We start from the raw sequence: 18,789 nt of genomic DNA on the forward strand, positions 1-18,789 counted from the left end.
AAATTTCCTGCTGGTATCCTAAACAGATGATTTCTTAAATCTGAACTCATTCAACTGAATTTACTTAGTCTTTGTTTTTAACCCAGTCGTTCTTGTTTAATTGCCTGTATCCTGTAATCTCCAAACATGTTGTCCTGCCACTATCCATCCCACTACTCCAAAGTCCCCATGTTGACGCCATACCAGTTTGCAACACTGCACATTTTATTGGCTGAGGCATTGCTAGGGAAACATTTTTGAGGGTGAATCTGCACATTTGTATTGTATATTTGAGCAGACTCTTTAATTTTTGTAAATGCCCAGCAGAACCAACTCAAAAAAGAACAGAACTCTCCTTAAGTGAAAATACTGAAAACCCACTGGCATCTTAACCAGAGAACTGCACCACTTCATTAAAGGATAATAGGTGCTTGGATGCAACACTCCGGTATCAAGACTTTTCCAGTATCTCCAGCCCTCTGCAATCACCTAGGCAAGCTTTTAATACCACTAAATACCATAGGAGGGCAGTAAGGTTTAAAGAAAATTAGGCCTATCCTGCTGAAAGTTGACTTGACATGACATCTGATAAAAATCCAGGATATTTTGCTTTCACACCTGCATCAATCAATTTGGAGAAAAATAGCTGTAAACTACCATACCGATATGACTATATGATGCTTCATAGACCATTGCTTGCCATCTAAGCTGCGCAGTTTAAAGATTTAAGGACTTGATGGGACAATCCTGTCCTATACTCATAAAAATAACTATAGCAAAGCCCTTATATTTATTTTTTTTCTTATATTTTGATATTTAAAGTTTTGTTGTTGTGGGTTTGTTTGTTTTTTTTTTTACAGATAATACAGCAAATAATATTAAGATCGTTATAGTGATAGGCTACCCCGGAAGATAAAGTACAGCATAAACTCCATAAAAAGAACTGCAGCCACACTGCGATCCTCTGGAGAATAAAGAAATGATTTCATCAGGCCTGGTTGGATGTAACTTGCAGGCTGCAGAGGCATAACGAAGAGAAAGGAGAGCTAGAAAAAAAAATGCAGCACAGCTCGGTCCTGTCGGCGTGGTTCCGGCTGGTTTCGTTTTGCAGGCTGTTTGGGAATACTGAAAACGGGCGCAGAGCCTGCACAAGAATGTGCAGTTTTCAGAGGGGCGGAGACAAGCTCGCCTTGCATCTATAGCGAGTAAAGCGGCGTATAGGCTGCCTCACTGTAGAGAATAGCGTAAGTTCACAATAGGAAAGTGTAGGCTTCTCTCTCGGTTCTTCTGGGCCATTATGGTTGGATGTTTTTCGGTCGCAGAGACGAGTCACACAGCCCGGTCGGCATTTTGTTCGGTGCTGCTGAACTAACCAGACTCGTCCTTGGTAAAGTGACACTGGGGTTCGAACAAGTGACCCGCCTAACATAGTTAGAAGTGCGGCTATTTTAGAGAGATGCAACAGTGTAATCAGGAGGAAACACGGCAGGGTTACATTAAACGGATAACAGCCTGATTTCCCTGCGTAATGTTAAAGAGCGCCTTCCACGGCTGTTTCCCCGTGGGGTGGCTATGAAAAGTGGACTGTCTGGTTTGTTTTCTCCATCCACTTCAAGCCTGCATGGAACAAAGTGTGCTTTATGAAACATAACCTGCGCCGTGAGGTGGATCCAGGCGGTTTGTCAGCGTGGGCTTATATGTCGTAACATTTCTAGCCAAGAGTCCAGCGTCTCCCGAAATCATCATGAGGACCACCGAGGAGCCAGACGGCTTTGACGGCGAGGCCTCCAACACTTCCATGATCTCCGGGGCCAGCAGTCCGTATCAACCCACCACCGAACCCGTCCACGCGAGGAACGTTTTGGGGGGGATAATGTGCGACGTGGAGTACCTCAAGTCATACTTTGGAATTTTAAAGGTGGTTGAAGTGGTAAGTTTGAGCACGACCATACATTACTGCATTGTTCAGAGATGTACAGCCTCATAAAAGTGAGTAAAACAAACTATGACGCACCACTGGTGGATAACATCCACTAGCAGCCACTAATATATGGACAAAATAGTAGGCTACTATTCTGTTCATTTTTAAACTACTGTAAATTACTGTATTCTGAGCATTAATACCTTAAGTATTACTTTCATCCTTGAGGTGGTAAATCCAAAATGAAAATGTTAATTCAAATAGATGTGGCTATACAGGTCCTGGTTTACCCTGCACAACACCCCTAATAGTGGCCAGTCACGTTTCATGCTAACAGTATGCCTACCCCATGACATGGGGTAGGATGCTAAGGATAACAATAGTCAATTCAGCCATGCTTTGCACACCCTGCCAAACATGTGACTCTTATTTTGAAGGATTGGCTCCAACAAAATGGTTACTCCAATGGTAAATGTTGGTGTTATCCCCAACAGTGCCTTCATATTTATCTTACTGTGTTTTGTAATATTTTCTGTCTCTTGTGATAAACTATTATTTCTTAAGGTACTTAATAACTTTTGGTTTGCATGTTTGCAAGAAGGTAGAAAATGACCTTTACAGTGTGTGATTGCTTTCTGCTGCTGTCAAAGTCCTTAAATGTGTTTAGCAACTGTGGATCTACTCAACAATGTACCCGATGATACCTGTGTATTTGATTAGGTCCTGAATGGCTCTTAGAGAAATAATTATTATTATTATCACCATTTCTTTGTCAGGATGTAGTGGTCACTGGAAAAACACATTTTCACTCATTACACCTAAACCAGATGTCTGAACTGAGACAGCGGTAACAACAAAGTAAAATGAGGGCTCCCAAAGCTCTGACAATTCACCAGAGGAGGAAATATCTATCAAGCTAGAGCAATTTCTTTTCTTCTGGTGCCAAAAAACACAGGTCTGTACACTAATACACATGAAGTAGTTTGTCCATAACAGGACAAACCATGGAGTTGAGGAAATTAGCAATTACCTCTAACAATGTTTGTGGATAGCACAAGCCGACTAAAACTCCAAATTGCTGGAAGATAATACTGCATAGCTCTGGCTTCTCTGCTTCACTTTTAAAACTTTTGTTTAACTCTAGAAAAAGTAGTGTTTGGAAACAATTTTCAGCATGTGGGTGGCTGAGTGTCCCACTGGTCTTACAGAAGAGCACAGTCAGCCTGTGCTGTTGCACACACCTGTGATGTTTACCTCTGTGGACGTGGGAAGTTAGGATAGGAAGCCATCTGTCATCAGCGTGGGAGATGTTTGGAGCAGGCGGTAACTAAGAGGAAGATTCATATTCACAGTCTTCATCTGTTTCACAGCAAATTATAGAATATTGTTATTTGACTTGGCTGCTCAATGGCAGCACAAAAATATTTTTATTTCTTTAAAATTCCTTTAGCTGCAGAGGCCTCCCACAGATAAAGAAATGTAATACAATAAAAAAAATCTTTTTATTCATGTGTGCAATTACGCCTGTGCCTGGCTTTATGGTTCGAATGTGATTGCCCATACATGTACATGATGATTTAAATATCTGAATAGTAGGGATTCCTCTCCTGCGACACCATAGTGACATAGGCCCACAAGTGGGGCGGGGTATCATTTAAAATTTCTACTACTTGTGCCAATACAATACCTGAATTTCAGTACTGATACCATACTTTTTTAATTATAACCTGACGAGACACTTTATGCCAGTTTTTGACAATTTTCAATACTCAGTGCATTTTGGTCAGCACCAAAGAAGTATTTAGGTTCAATAACCAGCTTGATAAGTGAGTTTTGGGTTCAGAACATTTACCACCAATGCCGACATGTGCAAAAAATAGTAAATGAAACCTGCACACAATATTGCAAAGGAACTAATACATATAGAATGTAAACGTTGCAAAAAGCACAGAACCCAGAAAGATAGAAATGTCATGCAATGCAAATGCCAAACGATGATGACCAAACAAGTGCAAATCCATCTCTGTGCCTGGAAATCCCTAAATCTTTTTCAGGTTTATGCAGTAAAATATAACAGCTATGGTAAAGCTATCTTAGTTACTATTACAAATCTTCTGTTTACCCTTTATATTTACTTGAGTGGTTCAGCGCTGATGCTGACTTTCCAGTTTGAGCTGGTCATATCTCCTTCACCGACAAGGACAGGACCAGTCAAAGTCATCCAAGTTTACAATCAGTATCTTAGAGGAGGCCTACAAGGCTTTCTGCCAAACATTAATAGCTTCACTGGCTTGCATTTTACTGCTCGGTCTTCTAATAGTTTAACTCTGTGCCAGTTGAGGCTGTGTGATGATCTTCTAGAACTAATAGATGACAATAACTAATTAGTAACTAAGTAACTAATGTAGCACTCCTATGCCAAGGAGGTGTTGTGCCTGTTATTTATGTCACTGTTTTAACGGAAATTTGTTCTGAGGCTGAAAGGGCAGTAGTCATGTGTTGTTAATAGATCATCTTTGTGCAGAAATCAGTTATATGGAGTAATGATTAGCATCAATGCCAAATGGACTGCTACAGTACAATATGTGCTGCATTGTACTACACACTTCTTTAAAGATCCAAACACTTTTTGCACACATGGAGGAATAAGTCGATCTGCTGTATGAAATACTGGTTTTGTGATGATGTCAGTTTTGCCAATCATCACTCAAACATTAGAGGGCCTAAATGCCTCACCCAACCCCTCTGGCAATGTCCATACTTCCTTACCACTTTGCTAAGGAAATGTTTATTATATTACATCCACACCCAGGCCTTGTTTGCACTAAGGTAGTAGTTACAAACCACTCTGACCTACACACTGACCCATGTTTACTGAGAAATTCTCTGTTTCCCTCTGCACAGACCGGGGTGCTAAGTGCTAATAGACCTATGTAGTTGTTTCACACTGGAGCACTAAAATGCATTTGCACAGGCTTTTAGAGAGCCAGTCAACTTGTCATTCCTTGGATGAATGGATACGCAGGCTGCTGTTGACCCTGTACTGATCAGAAACAACCCCCAGAGGGATGTAACCTGACCGAGGGGTGCATACAGACAGCAGGTTTCTCTGTCTCTTTGCTGTCACTAGGCCAACAAAGTCCGACTGATATTCAACTCATGGCCTTCTGCACTGACAGGAATTTGATACCTAGTAGGGCCTGACAGTACACCAATCAAACTCTCTATATCTTCATGATGAATAACAGTTCACTCATGATGGTGTGTGGACTCATGTTTTTCTTTTTTAAAGTACGATTCTAACAAGTAGTAATTAAATAACATGGTATGGTGTTTTTTTCAGTCTGTGGATGTTGTGTAATGAAGTTACCAGATGCCCCCAAATGTCAGCGAGCACTTCCTGCTCTGAGAGAGACGCCATATGCTCAATTCTCTTCTGGTTGAAGCATTACTTATTCTGAGCTTGTAGGGAGACATAAAGACAACAAGAACGTTTTGCATGCATGTGCGGAGAATTGCACGCTTTTGCCTACACACAGCAACACACACCAACCTTATCCACCGGGATGAAATATAACTTGCATTCAGGTTACATTTTCCATCACATGATGACTGTGGGCTGCTGCTGAAGCATGTTCAACATTTTGGGTAATTATTTGTGCATGAGGTCCCATAGCACTAAGAGTGCAACATATAATGTTGCATAGTCTCCGCGGCGAGGCCTCTTTTCTCCTCCATTCATTTTCTGTCCACAACAGATGGTGTATAAGAAGGGAATCTGAGCCCAAGAGGCCTTTTAAGGCAACTAATAATGTGCACAATCCCAAAGAGAGTTGATGTGCATGATCATGCACTTATGCACGCACAATGAACAGATTGCGTAGGGGTGAATGTTGACATAAAATCATTACTTACAAGATTATCCAGTATAGTGCTTTGTGATCCCCCGCCTCTTCCCCTGTGGCTGCCTGACACCTGCTACACAGGGACTTGGGGAAAGCAATATGCTTTCTTCGAGAGACATGACATCATCCCTCAGCCCATGCAGCCCTCCACTCATGTTTGGGTGTAACCTTTTCGGTTGTGTTACAGTCACAGACGGACTGCTATCCAACTACATGCTGTACTGAGGCTTCAACAGCTGCACAAAACGAAACTTTTGTCTTAATGTTGGTTGGCCAAATGGATTTGCTTTGTCTTGTCTTTATGTGGTAATGGTGACTGCTGGACATGTGTTCATGCATTACTATATGTGGACCTTTAAGTGCTTCCTGTGAGCTGATGTCTCAGCCAAAGATTTGGAAGACTGGACAAAGAGTCTGTCACAAACAGGAGAGTTCTCCACTGACAGTTCACCAGTGCCAGTCATCACACAACAACACTTGTCAGAAACAGTGCACCCTGCTCATTAAACTAGATGAACAGGGTTTGCTATTAAGTTGCTGAGAGCTAGGGGAGAGGAGGACGGCTCTTTTGCTTATGAGACTGTTTGGTTTTATTCTCAAATGCATTTGTTCAGCAGTGTCAAGCAATGAGACACAGCGAGCTGTGGTGGATTCAAGTTGGATTCAGATCGGATGAAAACCTATATTGGGTTTCACAAACAATCCCACTGTGAAGATTTTAAAAAGTCTCTAACTTTGAAGCTTTTTACATGGACACTTTGGAGTGCACCTTCAGAATCAGAATCAGAAATACTTTATTGATCCCCAAAGGCAAACTCTTTCAGCAACGGGCAGCATGCGGGCTGGCGCATGCGCACACATGCGCACACACTTAATAAACAAGGTTCAAAGTTTTCGATACAGCCGTTTCTGAGAGTCTTAGAGACTTTTCTGCAAAAGAAAGGTGACAAATGTCTTTCAGCTTTGTTGTACAGTTGGGGAAGTTAAGCTACTTGCAAAAAAGTTGCTCCAAAAACTCAAATGTGCCCCAAATGTGCATACCAAAAACAGGCAAAATATAAATGAGCAAATATACCCATTCCCTGTAAATCTGTTTTCAGTTTTTCACTGTTCAAAGATGGAATTTGTGATTTATGACCAGTCTGTATATACTAGGCACAGATTTAGCAAATCATTGACCTTCTTACATCTTTATAAATGGGACCTAGTTTGCACACACACATACACACACATACACAAATACAAACAGTAGGTGACAGCTATTATTCCATCCCCATATCAGTAGCAGTTTGAACACCACTTTGCATGGAGAGCACACTGTATAGGCCAATGATATGTGTGTCTGCGTGTTTATGCTTGTTTGACTGTATCCATCTATTTCTTGTCTTCTAAGTCTTTTGTTGGGGAGGCAAAACATTTTTAAGGGGTTAAATATTCTTTTGAGATGGGGCTTATGTTGGAGCCATCAGAGGCTCCATGTGGGTATGCATTACAACACACAGTGTTATGTAATGTATTAATGGGATATTTATGGAATCATGTGTTCTTTAATGTGTTCTATTGATACTTTTGGTTTTATCAGTTGAGGCATTGCATAGTTTTAGTCCATGGCCTTGATGCTTCTCAATTGTTAGTTTTCCCCTCCGCTTCTGTTATCTGACCATTTTGCTTATATAATTTTCAGTTGCTCTTCCCTGTTCCCATGTCAATTACCCTGACACACATAGTAGCCACGTGATCATCTCTCTAATGTTTTTCCTTCTCTCACTGCCCACCAAAATTCTTCAGATAATCTGACCACATCCTTAAACTCATGCCTGCACAATTCCAACTTTGTTGCCCTGAGGACACAGAGGATGGTTGTTGCCCTGGTTTAACGAGGATTTGTTGGTCTTAAGGCCCACTTGTCTTAAACTTGAGTGTAAATGGTGCTCATCCAAGCTCAAGGTTGTCTGCGTTGCCTGGAATAATAGCTCTGCATCCAGGGGTTCTCATTTATCCAAACTAATATTGGAAAATAAAAACAACCCCAAATTCTTCTTTGAGACTAGAGCAAAACTCACCATTGAGCCACCCCCGTGCAATCCACATGCTTCTCTGCTAATGACTTTATAAGCTTGATTGAAAAAATCAATATCATCACACACTAGATCATTACCTCGCAGCCTTGTATCAAGTCATCACAGCAACCTGGAGCAGTGAGACATTTGGTGTCTCACTGATGGAGAAGAAGCTGCTAATGAAGCAGCACGTCAGTCATCTGTTCCTGGAAGAAATAACTGACTCCTGCAGCTTATTAGAAACTTCACACTGCCTTTTACTGTGTTTTCTGCACTCTTGATGAGCTCAACAGAAAGTGTAGCAAGTATCTGTTATGTTTTTCTGACCATCGCCCTGTCTTGAGAGAACGCATGTATCAATGAAATATTTTGCTCAACCTCTTAATCTTTCCCACTCGGGCTGTGACTACATACCATTAGTTGTTTTTATGTCTGTTGTGGCGTTTTTTTAAATCAGCTATGACTCTTTCGATTTACTTTGCATGAAATTACACTAACAGAGATTTCATGCAACTTCTAGGTACCTTTTGTAAATGAAGGAGTAAGAAAAAACAACCTTCAAACCACATCCTTTACACCTGTGTAAAATGTCATCTGCTCATGCAAAACTGGCCCTTAAACTTCACATGAACATTTTTAAATCCAGTGTAATCAAACACTATTGTGATGCAGTATCTCATCTCATTTTTGAGCCATACTATACCTTAAGTGTAGAGGAGAGAGAAACATATATAAGACACAACACATGCCTTGTTGACAATCAAACTGCTCGTCAGGCACAAGTACACAATGAGTCAATACACAGAGTAAAAAGCTTAGTAAATATGGCCTTAAGTGGTTGTGCCATTTGGAAAAGCTCAAAACTTTGCAATTGTTTTACAGTTTAACCTCCACTCATCCCTCTACTCAAACCCATTATTTATACAATTAAATCAACATTTAATACAAAACGTCAAACCTGTCCCGTTCTGGTAGACTAAGCAGATCTGATCTGTACTGGTTTGAATTCGGCTGCTTCAGGTTGGTAATATGTCGCAGTGGCATTCTCTTATGTCTCTGGTGCTTGGATCGCTCTGAGCCAATTGGTAATTTGTGTGTGGTTTTGTCGGGGGCTAGATGGCAGAAGAACACCTAAATAGCAGAATTCTTCCCATACTGTGGTTTGTTGATGGATGTTGGCTGGACGGAGGCATCTTCACAGGCTGCCAGGAGTGGGACTCATGAGATGGGCTCATGGCCTCTGGTCTATTCATAGGACAATCACTTCATCATCTGGAAAGCTGTGAAATTCAGCTCTAACAAACACTCACATAAACTTACAGAAATGCTTAACCTACAGTACCCTTCATGCTTAAGAGCAGTGTAACCAGTAAGCATTTATTTTGTAATTATGTTACTCACTGATACTAAAAATTTTATTTTTTTTGTAGACTAGCTCAAACTATAGGATGACTCTGCAATTCATGCATACATCCAGTCATACAAATCAAACGTTTGGTGTAATTGTGTAAGGGTTTGATTGATATCACAGTCATTTAGAGGGTGAGACATTTAAAATACACACTAAACAGCATACTCAACATCTCCTTTCTACTGTTCTTCTGCGGTCTCTCTCTGGGACTCTCACTCTAGGTCCTATCACTTATTGGATTCATCTGCATAGAGACTATCATGATGTGTTCTCCCTGTGGAGGGGTCTACTTCTTCGAGTTTGTCAGCTGCAGTGCCTTTGTGGTGACAGGAGTCCTCCTCCTGATCTTCAGCCTCAATCTGCACACCAAGGTGCCCCACGTCAACTGGAGCCTCACGGTAGGTACTAGGAGACATAATGCATCATAGGACAAGACTCGTGACTCGTGATATATTTGATAGAACAAAAGGTTCTTGACAAGGAATGTGCCAAAAGTTTGAGACAAAATGGCAGCCAGTAGCCACTGTTTTTTTTTTTTTTTACATAACCACTGGGGAAATGTTGAAATCTGACACCTGGGACAAGCTAACACAGCCGATTGTAGGTTTAAACACTAGAGGTTGCAAGGCTAGCAAGTTTGGATTAGACTAGTGTCTGTATACTGCACACAACACAACAATAAGATGGACTACGGCTACAATGAATTTGCGTCAGTTTTTAAGTATGCTGTGTGGAAGCATTTGGTTACACACAAGGCTGCTGACAAGGTGATTCCATGTCAAAGTAAAAAAATGTACTTTGACATTCCCATCAACCTCAGCAGTACTGTGTTTTGTGCATTAAGCAAATTTTAGCATGGTGAACATTATACCTGCTAAACACCAGCATGTTAGCATTGGCATGTTCACAAGCTGACGCTAGCATTTAGCTCAAAGCAACACTCAGCCTATGAGTACAGCCACTAGCATGACTGTAGACCCTTAGTCTTCCTACTCTATATGTAAGGGTTAAATTGATGTTATGTTCTTATTTAAACTGTGAAAGTCTATGGTTTAACAGACAGAAATGTGTTGTCACCCTTTATGTTTGTCTTATTTTCTCCCTTAGTCATCATCAAAATCATAATTGTCATACTTTCATGCCATCATTTTCATAAATGTCATGGTAATATTAAACTATGAACCTAGTATTGTGTATTAGACCAAATCTTTTTCTGAATGCAGTTCCTCTCTGCTGTGATCTGATCCACCTGTACAGCGGTACATGGACATCTGCTTGACGTATCTTGTATTTATTTTCAGGGTAAGGCACAGTACAAGCTCATTATACAGGTGAAACTGTGAAACTTTAGTGAGTATGGAACTGGTTGGAAGGGCATACAGTTTCACTATTACCACCAGGATGTGCATTGTCAGCTGTAAGCAAATGAGCTAGTGGGTGTTCAGCAGATACTGGTTGCCTTTCAGTATTTGCTTACATACACACGTTGGTGTGTTCTGAGCTGCAGCCAAATATGCTTTACAGAGGGGGGGTGGAAAAAAACGTCTGAAACTGTATTTCCAGAGGCCACACAGCATACATATCGTAGTAAAGCAGTGGGTGTTAGGCCAGATGTCCAGATCCAACCATAGCTATCAGATTGCTTTATGGTATCCTTGGTACAATATTCCACCTCAAACATGAAGAGAGGGTGTGCCTTTGGCTTCTACTTTTGGCAGTACAACACCAAATGAAAGCTTTTTACAGTCTCGGAGAGGCTGTCCGTATAATCTAAAATCCTCCTGTTCGATCTTTTTCTGAGACATTCTGTTCCTTTTCTCCTGAGGCTCACTGGCCTTTCTCTTGTCAGCTCTGACTAGTTCATTATTTTTCCACTTAATAGTTTTGAAATGCATACTTAAAATGTATTGTTTGTGTGTGTGTTGGTGTGCACAGGCTTATGTTGAGGTAAGTTTGGTTGTGGGTTGCCGTTAGACCCATGGAGGAGGTTGTTCTTCATAGAAGTTAGACTGTGGTGGGCTGCTGTTTGGCTCATTGGTATTGCTGGAAACATGCTGTTATGCACAAAGATACTGAGTCTTTCATATTTTGTAAAAAAGAATATATATCTGGAGGACAACAAATTATGTGTTTATACCACAAAAACCCTCTGCTGTTCACTTTTCATATTTCGCAGTCTCTGCCCTGACTCCAAACTGTAGTAGCTAACAAGCCCATGATGCTCAATTCCACTTCACAATTGTAGGCTGCACCCCATGCTGTTTATGTCTGTCGAGTTCAAAGCAGCTCCAGTCACATTGAGCCCCTGGGAATTTCACTATGAGTAAGCATTTCAGCGTTAACCAACTGTTAACCCTTCTGCTGCCGTCCTCTGTTTGCAAACTCTATGGACCGACGCTGACATTCCTCCTCTGTGGAGTGAGTTGTTTTATAATGCGGTAAAGAGTCTCAGAAGGAGGGTTTTGATCGTACAATTATGTGCTATTTGATCCCATCTCCTCAAATTCACCCTCTATGATGACTTTGGCAGTGCAGAGGGGAAACAAAGGCCCTGACCCCCACTTCCTCCCCTTTAACACCAAAATGAATGCAGTCCTGGGACCTTGTTGTAAAGCAGCTTGGTGACTTTTAGTTATCAAGTTGAACTTCAGGGTTTCGTTTGCATGAATGAGCTTGTTTTGCACAACCGGCTGGAGACGGATAAAGGCAGACCACTCAGTGCATTGTATTCCTAATTTGCACAGCCAAATAACTGCCGGTCATTCTGGGGGGTTCTGTAACAGAAATGCGGTGACCCTGAGGACATACACAGGGAAGAACACTCACAGCCTAAAGGGAAGGGAGAGAGGGATATTAGTGTTGTTATTCTCCTTTTAAAAGGAGAGCAACGGTTTGAATACCCTGCCAATGTGCCTAATATATTCTGGTTGTTTTGTTCAGGGAACAGACAGTGTCTCATCACAGTTAACGCATGAATGAATTGGATACTTCAGATAGAAGACCATTGGTGGGTGCTGACTGGACCCATCACAGCCTTACACCCTAGGGGCGTAACGCAAAGCTGCTGTCTGTATCTGTTTATGTCACACAAATATCTGTATTGACTGAAGTTGTTAGATGTTGTCAAGATTACTTAATTTTTTCAAAAACACAATATTTTATCTACACCTTGTGTTTATAGCCATATTTATAGCCTAAAAAGTCATGGTATTTTGGCTGATAGCAGTTCCTGTTCGCACTGTACTGTCAAAAATCACCTGGATTACTTTTTATACTGAAGAAAAGGTCGGAATCTGATGGATATGAGTGAAGATGAGATGTTACATGGAGTGCCTTATTTTCTCTGTGATTTCTAATCAGATTTATGGATGTTTGTAGCAGTGTTTGTGATGCCTGAGTGTTACGATTTGACTGAGTGACTTAACTGATTCAGATGCTGTTCAAAGAGCATTATTTGTTCTTATTCAAATAATATATTCATATTTGTTTACATCCCTACTACACACACATACCAGCATCAAAGCATCCGTTTAGGACCACTGTGTACGCTAATGTAACTAATGGATAATACTGCAAGCAAAGGATTAAGATTCCTGATGGGTTTCAACAGAATTTAACCCATGAACTTCAAGTTCCAGTATGTTGTCTATACGTACAGTATATGTATGCATGTGTATGTTAATCCGTCCTTGTTTCTCTGTTTGACCCCATGTTGTTCTGCCAGTAATGATCTACATCTCTCTGCTGAATCCGCACACACAGCTGAGGTTTGTGGTTATTATTAGCCATAGTCATTAATCTATCATCAGTTCAGACCAGAGACCTCTTTACTCATGTTGTATTTACTTTACCTGCAAGTGGAATCCAATAAAAGCTTTCTTGGTTTTGACAGCTGAAGTTTGCCACCCAAGCAGACAAAAGACATGAAATACTTGCCTGCTATCTTTATTTGTCTTTCAAAAAGAATCAGGCATAGATGTGAAAAGCGGAGAGACGTTTTATTCTTGCATGAAGCTTTCTGGCCCTGTGTGACTTGCTGCAACTGTCAAGAGAATAGATTTCATAATTAGTGTTGTGCTGCGTCCTCTAAGGTTTCCATAGTTGCAGTCAAATTAGTATTTCTAGCTTCTATCTTGGGAGCACAACAGAAATGTAGAACCACATACAGTAACATGGAACATTACGTGTTTATATACGATTAACCCCTAAAAAAGCATCCCCCTTTTTGTGCACAAACCCGGTGTACAAATGCAAAATCAAGTTGTTACAGATTTTTGATTACAGTCTTGATCCTGAGTTTGCTATCAAAAAGACTACATTAGTGATACAGATCCATGTTTACACAAACACAAACATGGTAATAATGTAGTTTGTCTAGTTTTTTATTGATATATTTTTAGTGTTGTGATTTTGCATGTTACAAATTAAGCAACATTTGTTACAGTTTTTCTTAAAATGGTTTATGCAGATTAAGTCATGGGGCAAACAATGTATGAGGCAATGACTGAGGATTCAACTGGATGCCATCCCAAATTATGTAACTGCTAGTTTAGGGGTTATGTACAATATATTGAAATTAATTTATAGTTCCAAGATTAAGAACAAACTTTAAAACTCAACTAATTTATATATTTTTTAAAGCGTACTAGTTTGTTTCAATGCTCTGAATCTCAGCCGATAGAGGGACGATTATAAAACATTGATACGATCCAATAATAAACCAGAGAGCCAGTGGTTTGGTCCAGCCTGTGCTTGTGTTATTTAAGGTTTTACAGAGTTCTGGCCTGGTTAAAACGTGGAATGTGGAAAAGAGTGAAACACAGGGACCGAACTGACTGGGTCTTGAGAGAATATGGGATCTGAAAGCTGTAGAAAAGTATTTCAGCACATGCGAGCAGGACACTGGAATATTAATATGCAGTATTTCCTGTTTAACCAGTCGAGCGAGTTAGATGGGAGTGTGTGTGTGTATTGTGAGCAGTGTTTCTAGTATGTGCATCTGAGTGTGTGTGTGTGTGTGTGTGTGTTTTGGGTTATGATTTTGTTTGAAGGTTAGGATTATAACACTGGTGATTGTCACTGTTTTTATGCCCTGCTGAGTTGTCTGCATAGTCTCTTGTGCATGTGTGTGTGCACGTGTGTATGTGTGTGTATGTTTCAGTACTTATGACATCGCCATTATATGAGCGTTGTGTGTCATATCAGAGGCCGTGTCTGTCACGATCACAATCACGCATCTGATCACGAGGGCTGTGCCCCAGTCATGCTGAGCACTTCGTTATTAACCCTTCCCTAACTGCCTGTACTGTGAGTAAAAACACCAAAGGGAATTATCGCTTTCATTCTCCTTCTGACGTGTAAAAAGGTGGGGGATGGAGTGAGTGGATAGGGTGTATGGGTGTTTGTGTGTAATATGAGGTGCTAGGTGGCTTTTACATATGTCCTGTTGGCCTCTTTGCCCTTTTAAACTCAAAGTGGAGCACAAGAGTGTGAGCAAACTCTTGTTCACAAGACTGATGGCACAGTCTTGTTGCTAAGACTAATACAGGTTTAAATTGTGTCAAAAAGACCTCAAATGTTTTTGGACTCTAAAAGAGATAAACTTATCTAGTAGCGCTGGTATCAACATTGATTCAGTTCCATTGTACATATTTTGTCTTTGGTGTGTTGAAAATTATTATGTAAATTGTAAAATGCAGGAGGCAACTGTTGTAGCATTGTCGCTTTAGGTGCATTAAATTAAAGTGTTATATTAAAGCTGGAGTGCGGAACTTTTGTCTCCCCCGTCTGGCAGTGAGAATAATTACACAAACACTGTTGACGCGTGCTTATGAAGTATGCCTAGTGAGCTCGCCCCAGGCTTATCTTCAAAAAATAGAGAGAAATTTCCACAGCTCCAAGACAATAATCCATTATTTAGGTAGAGTAAATGTAATAGCTACATAGCTTACTCCAAATATATTACCAACCTGTCCAAGAGCAGTAACGTGACATCTGTCCCTTCTCTCAGCGCTCTCTGATGAGGAAAAGCTAAAGCTACACCAATGGTTATCTGTGTTTGTCTTTGAATTACTCTGCATCAGCTGCTCCCCTCATGAAATACTTGGTACTCAGTCCTGAAAAAAATAGTACTGATGCACATCTGGAGTCTAATGTTATCTTGTATGTTCTTGTGTCTTCCTGTAGGACCTTGTTAACACTGCTGCCAGCAGCTTCTTCTTCTTCTTGTCATCTCTTGTGCTGGCCTGCATCAACCACAACACTGGAGCTGAAATAGCAGCAGTGGTGAGAAGTCTGAACCATCCTCTTTTGCCAAGATATACAGATACAAAACATAGCAGACATCTTTATAAACCTCCTTTTATCAGTCAGCAAGTTTCCTATCAAGGCATATCACAAAGGATAAGTGAGCAGAAAGCTGCCAAAATAAACCTGAATACACATTTCTTAATGCTAGACCATTTGTGTGTGTCTGTATTTTTAGAAAGTTAAACACACTTAAAATTAAACTCATTTATCTGTATGTGTCTATTAATGCACTTTAAAACATGTAAGCTCTTAAGCCTAACATTATTAGTCTGCACAGATTTACATGTGTTTCTGGTGTATCAGCCTCAATCAATCAGTGCATGGATACATTTTGGACACATTTCAGGAACTATGTGTCCATGCAGCGTTTAGTGCTTTGGTTCCCATTCAAATTCAGACATTGTTATTCTACTTCCTTCTCTTTCCACTTGTATGCAGATCTTCGGCTTCCTGGTGACAGGTGTGTATGGAATTAACACCTTCCTGGCAGTACGGAGGTGGCGCCTTGGCAATGGGTGTCAGGGGGCGGCTCAGACCAGCGAGTACATGCGTGCACGCACGGCATCTCGTGGAGAAATGGAGGCAAGACCTGATCTTGCATGAGTGCTGGCAGACAATCAAACGCACTAAGGGAAAGCCACACTACCGGCAGCTGACTGAGGTGGACTCTGCCTTCAAAACAGTATTTCATTCAAGTCTCGAGTGGAAGGGCCGTCTCAAGCTCACCACATGCTTCTGACTTCTCATCACAACACCTCAGCTGTGCTTTCTGTCTGCCCAGCCACTGAATAAATCTTCATTTCATAGCCACAGATGAGAGTGTCTTAGTTATCCTGGCTTCAGTGATACATTAAGTCTCTAAAGTGAAGAGCTCGAGACAGAATTCAAGGTATTCTCTTTAAAACGTTCCATCCACCTATCTTTCTAAATCATTGTGAAAGATGACTTTCACGAAGATCCAAACAAAAAAAAGGCTGACTTCACTCAAACTGTGCACCAACACGTAGGTGTTGACTTTTTAGAAAGTTTTGTGTTTCACTGTGAATGAAGTCAAGTAAAAGAAGGTCAGCTTTTGTACAGTTTGCTTGTTTCGTGCTGCTTTCTGTGAAGTCTGTGGTAATAAATGTAATCATGGATCCAGGAGGCCACTGGACCAGCAGCATACAGTAACCTGCAGTACAACAGAAGCACCATGACTTTCCTGTTCTTTCTTACATACTGACATCAGCCTTTGGCTTCTACCTGTGAGCAAAGCTGACATTAGATATTTAATCTAAAGATTACACATGCTGACATAAGAGTTTGTTTCTCCTTTGTCTTGACTAACTTTACAAATTCCTTTGCGACCTTTAGTTGCTTTTAAGATCTTTCCCGCCAGCAGTTATACAGTGACAGCGCAGGGTCATTCTTAAATGCAATAAAGATGGACAGTACTACATAAGGTGAAAATATTGAAATGAGTGAAAAAGATTTACTTCTTTGCAACACAAATGCATCCAATGGTGGTGACATAATTATGAGACCAAAATAAAAACTTTTAATACTTTATTCCATCTATTTTATCCTAGGTTGTGCAGAAACTATCCAAACAATATTCACATTAGCATTTCGAAAATTTAACTTTTGAGGTCTGTGTTGGGTCAACACTGTGAGCCAGGAGTAGGTTATTTCAGGTGATGATAAGGTAATTGGTATCTTGTTACTTTTGCACATATCCAAGGCTTCAGGTTACACAAATGCTGACGGCACATCAGTGAGATTCATTTTGAAACAAACATCAGTAGGTAACCTGGTCGAGATCAATGCCCTTAGCCTATACACTGTATCTCAGGTATTGACACACTCCTTTCAATCTTTCATTCTTAAAAAAACATTTGAAATAAAATCACAGTGTGCCTCGACCTGAACACTGTATTTATTAATGCCTTCCTAATTATTACACATAGGACTATCACAGAGAATGGAATTAATGACCCTTTAAGTTAAGTGAAAATTAATTTAAAAAGAGGGTGAAGGTGGAGACAGGGTGATGGAAATACGATACATTATTGTCACAGCTTTCACTCTGTATTTGGTTGAATTAAAATGTCTGTATATGTATCTACAGTATATTATCACATACTTCATCTATCATTCCACATTGTAGCTGTTATAAAGCTCATACATACAGAGTGCAAAACAGACTTCATTCCTTCAATGTTTTTCTGTTCGGCCAGTGTACCTGTACAAACAGAAGGCCTAATCTTGAAAAATCACATCATGTTTGCTTTTTAGGATGAAGGAAGAAATGTCAACTTAATTTGTGGTGTCTTACATTGTTCTAATGCATTGAATCTACACTACAGTTACACATGTGTATGTTTTTGTTGTTGTTTGAGACGTCTTTATGTATATTAGGTTGGATGAGTGTGCAGGAACTAAATCAACTCTATGGCTCCATCTTCTGGTCGTCATCTACAATGTACTCATTGTGACGTCAGTGGACTGACTGTACAGCCAGATAACTACAGTAGTGTGTGTACAAGGGAAGGACCAGAAATGTATTTGTCTGTGGTTTAAAATAAAAACTGTATGACTTCTTAAACAGCCTAAAACGTTTCCACGCTACACAGTATGCTTGATTAATCTAAGACTTTTTCTCATGTTTTTAGTAACTTATATCATGTACAACTGCTATTTTTCCTGGTTTGGTGACCGAAGTAGTTTTATGAATAGACAATCATATTTGTTATTCTGTCTCTCACTTACATTGATCGATTTGTTTCTGAGTGATGTAAGCATGGTCATATAAACATTTGTACAGCAAACTTTGAAACACAATCATGCAAGTGCATTATGCTATTTGATGATATAAACTGACCACTGTATTTGTCACAAACTATCAAGCTGCAGCTCTCTATATACAATTTTATGCTACAATATGTTATGAACTGTTTGTATTTATGGGGAAGAGAAGAAATGCTTTCCACTAGTTTCCAGATTGGGCTAAAAAAGCAGACATGATCAGTTTGACTGTTTGGATTAAGTTAGGGGTGCGCTGCTCTCCTGTTTCCTTTTAATTCTGTGTGCTTTGTTAATGATTACAACGAGGTCTGTCTTATACAGCATGGAGCCGTACTTAGCTGTATTTTTGTATTTAAAACAATCATAAGAGGCTTCATGTCAGTTTATAGTGACAATTTAAATAAAGTGATTTGGACATTA

The 18,789-nt window shown here is 40.2% G+C and overlaps 1 protein-coding gene across 1 annotated transcript; it reads left to right on the forward strand.

Moving 5' to 3' along the window:
* The first annotated feature begins 911 nt into the window (after positions 1-911).
* On the forward strand, positions 912-18,789 carry cmtm4 (CKLF-like MARVEL transmembrane domain containing 4). The gene is made up of 4 exons (XM_044206071.1): positions 912-1,909; positions 9,498-9,674; positions 15,463-15,561; positions 16,024-18,789. The coding sequence occupies exons 1-4, from the start codon at positions 1,724-1,726 to the stop codon at positions 16,186-16,188; spliced, it is 627 nt and encodes a 208-aa protein (XP_044062006.1). The 5' UTR covers positions 912-1,723; the 3' UTR covers positions 16,189-18,789.

The sequence above is a fragment of the Siniperca chuatsi genome, linkage group LG1 (genome assembly GCF_020085105.1).
Source record: "Siniperca chuatsi isolate FFG_IHB_CAS linkage group LG1, ASM2008510v1, whole genome shotgun sequence".
Classification (NCBI taxonomy): Eukaryota; Metazoa; Chordata; class Actinopteri; order Centrarchiformes; family Sinipercidae; genus Siniperca; species Siniperca chuatsi.

Bases quoted from the DNA above. Each gene is read 5' to 3' on its own strand.
- cmtm4 (XM_044206071.1), top strand. From the start codon at position 1,724: ATGAGGACCACCGAGGAGCCAGACGGCTTTGACGGCGAGGCCTCCAAC. The intron at 1,910-9,497 runs GTAAGTTTGAGC...CTCTCACTCTAG, and splicing joins TTTTAAAGGTGGTTGAAGTG to GTCCTATCACTTATTGGATT. The intron at 15,562-16,023 runs GTGAGAAGTCTG...ACTTGTATGCAG, and splicing joins GAGCTGAAATAGCAGCAGTG to ATCTTCGGCTTCCTGGTGAC.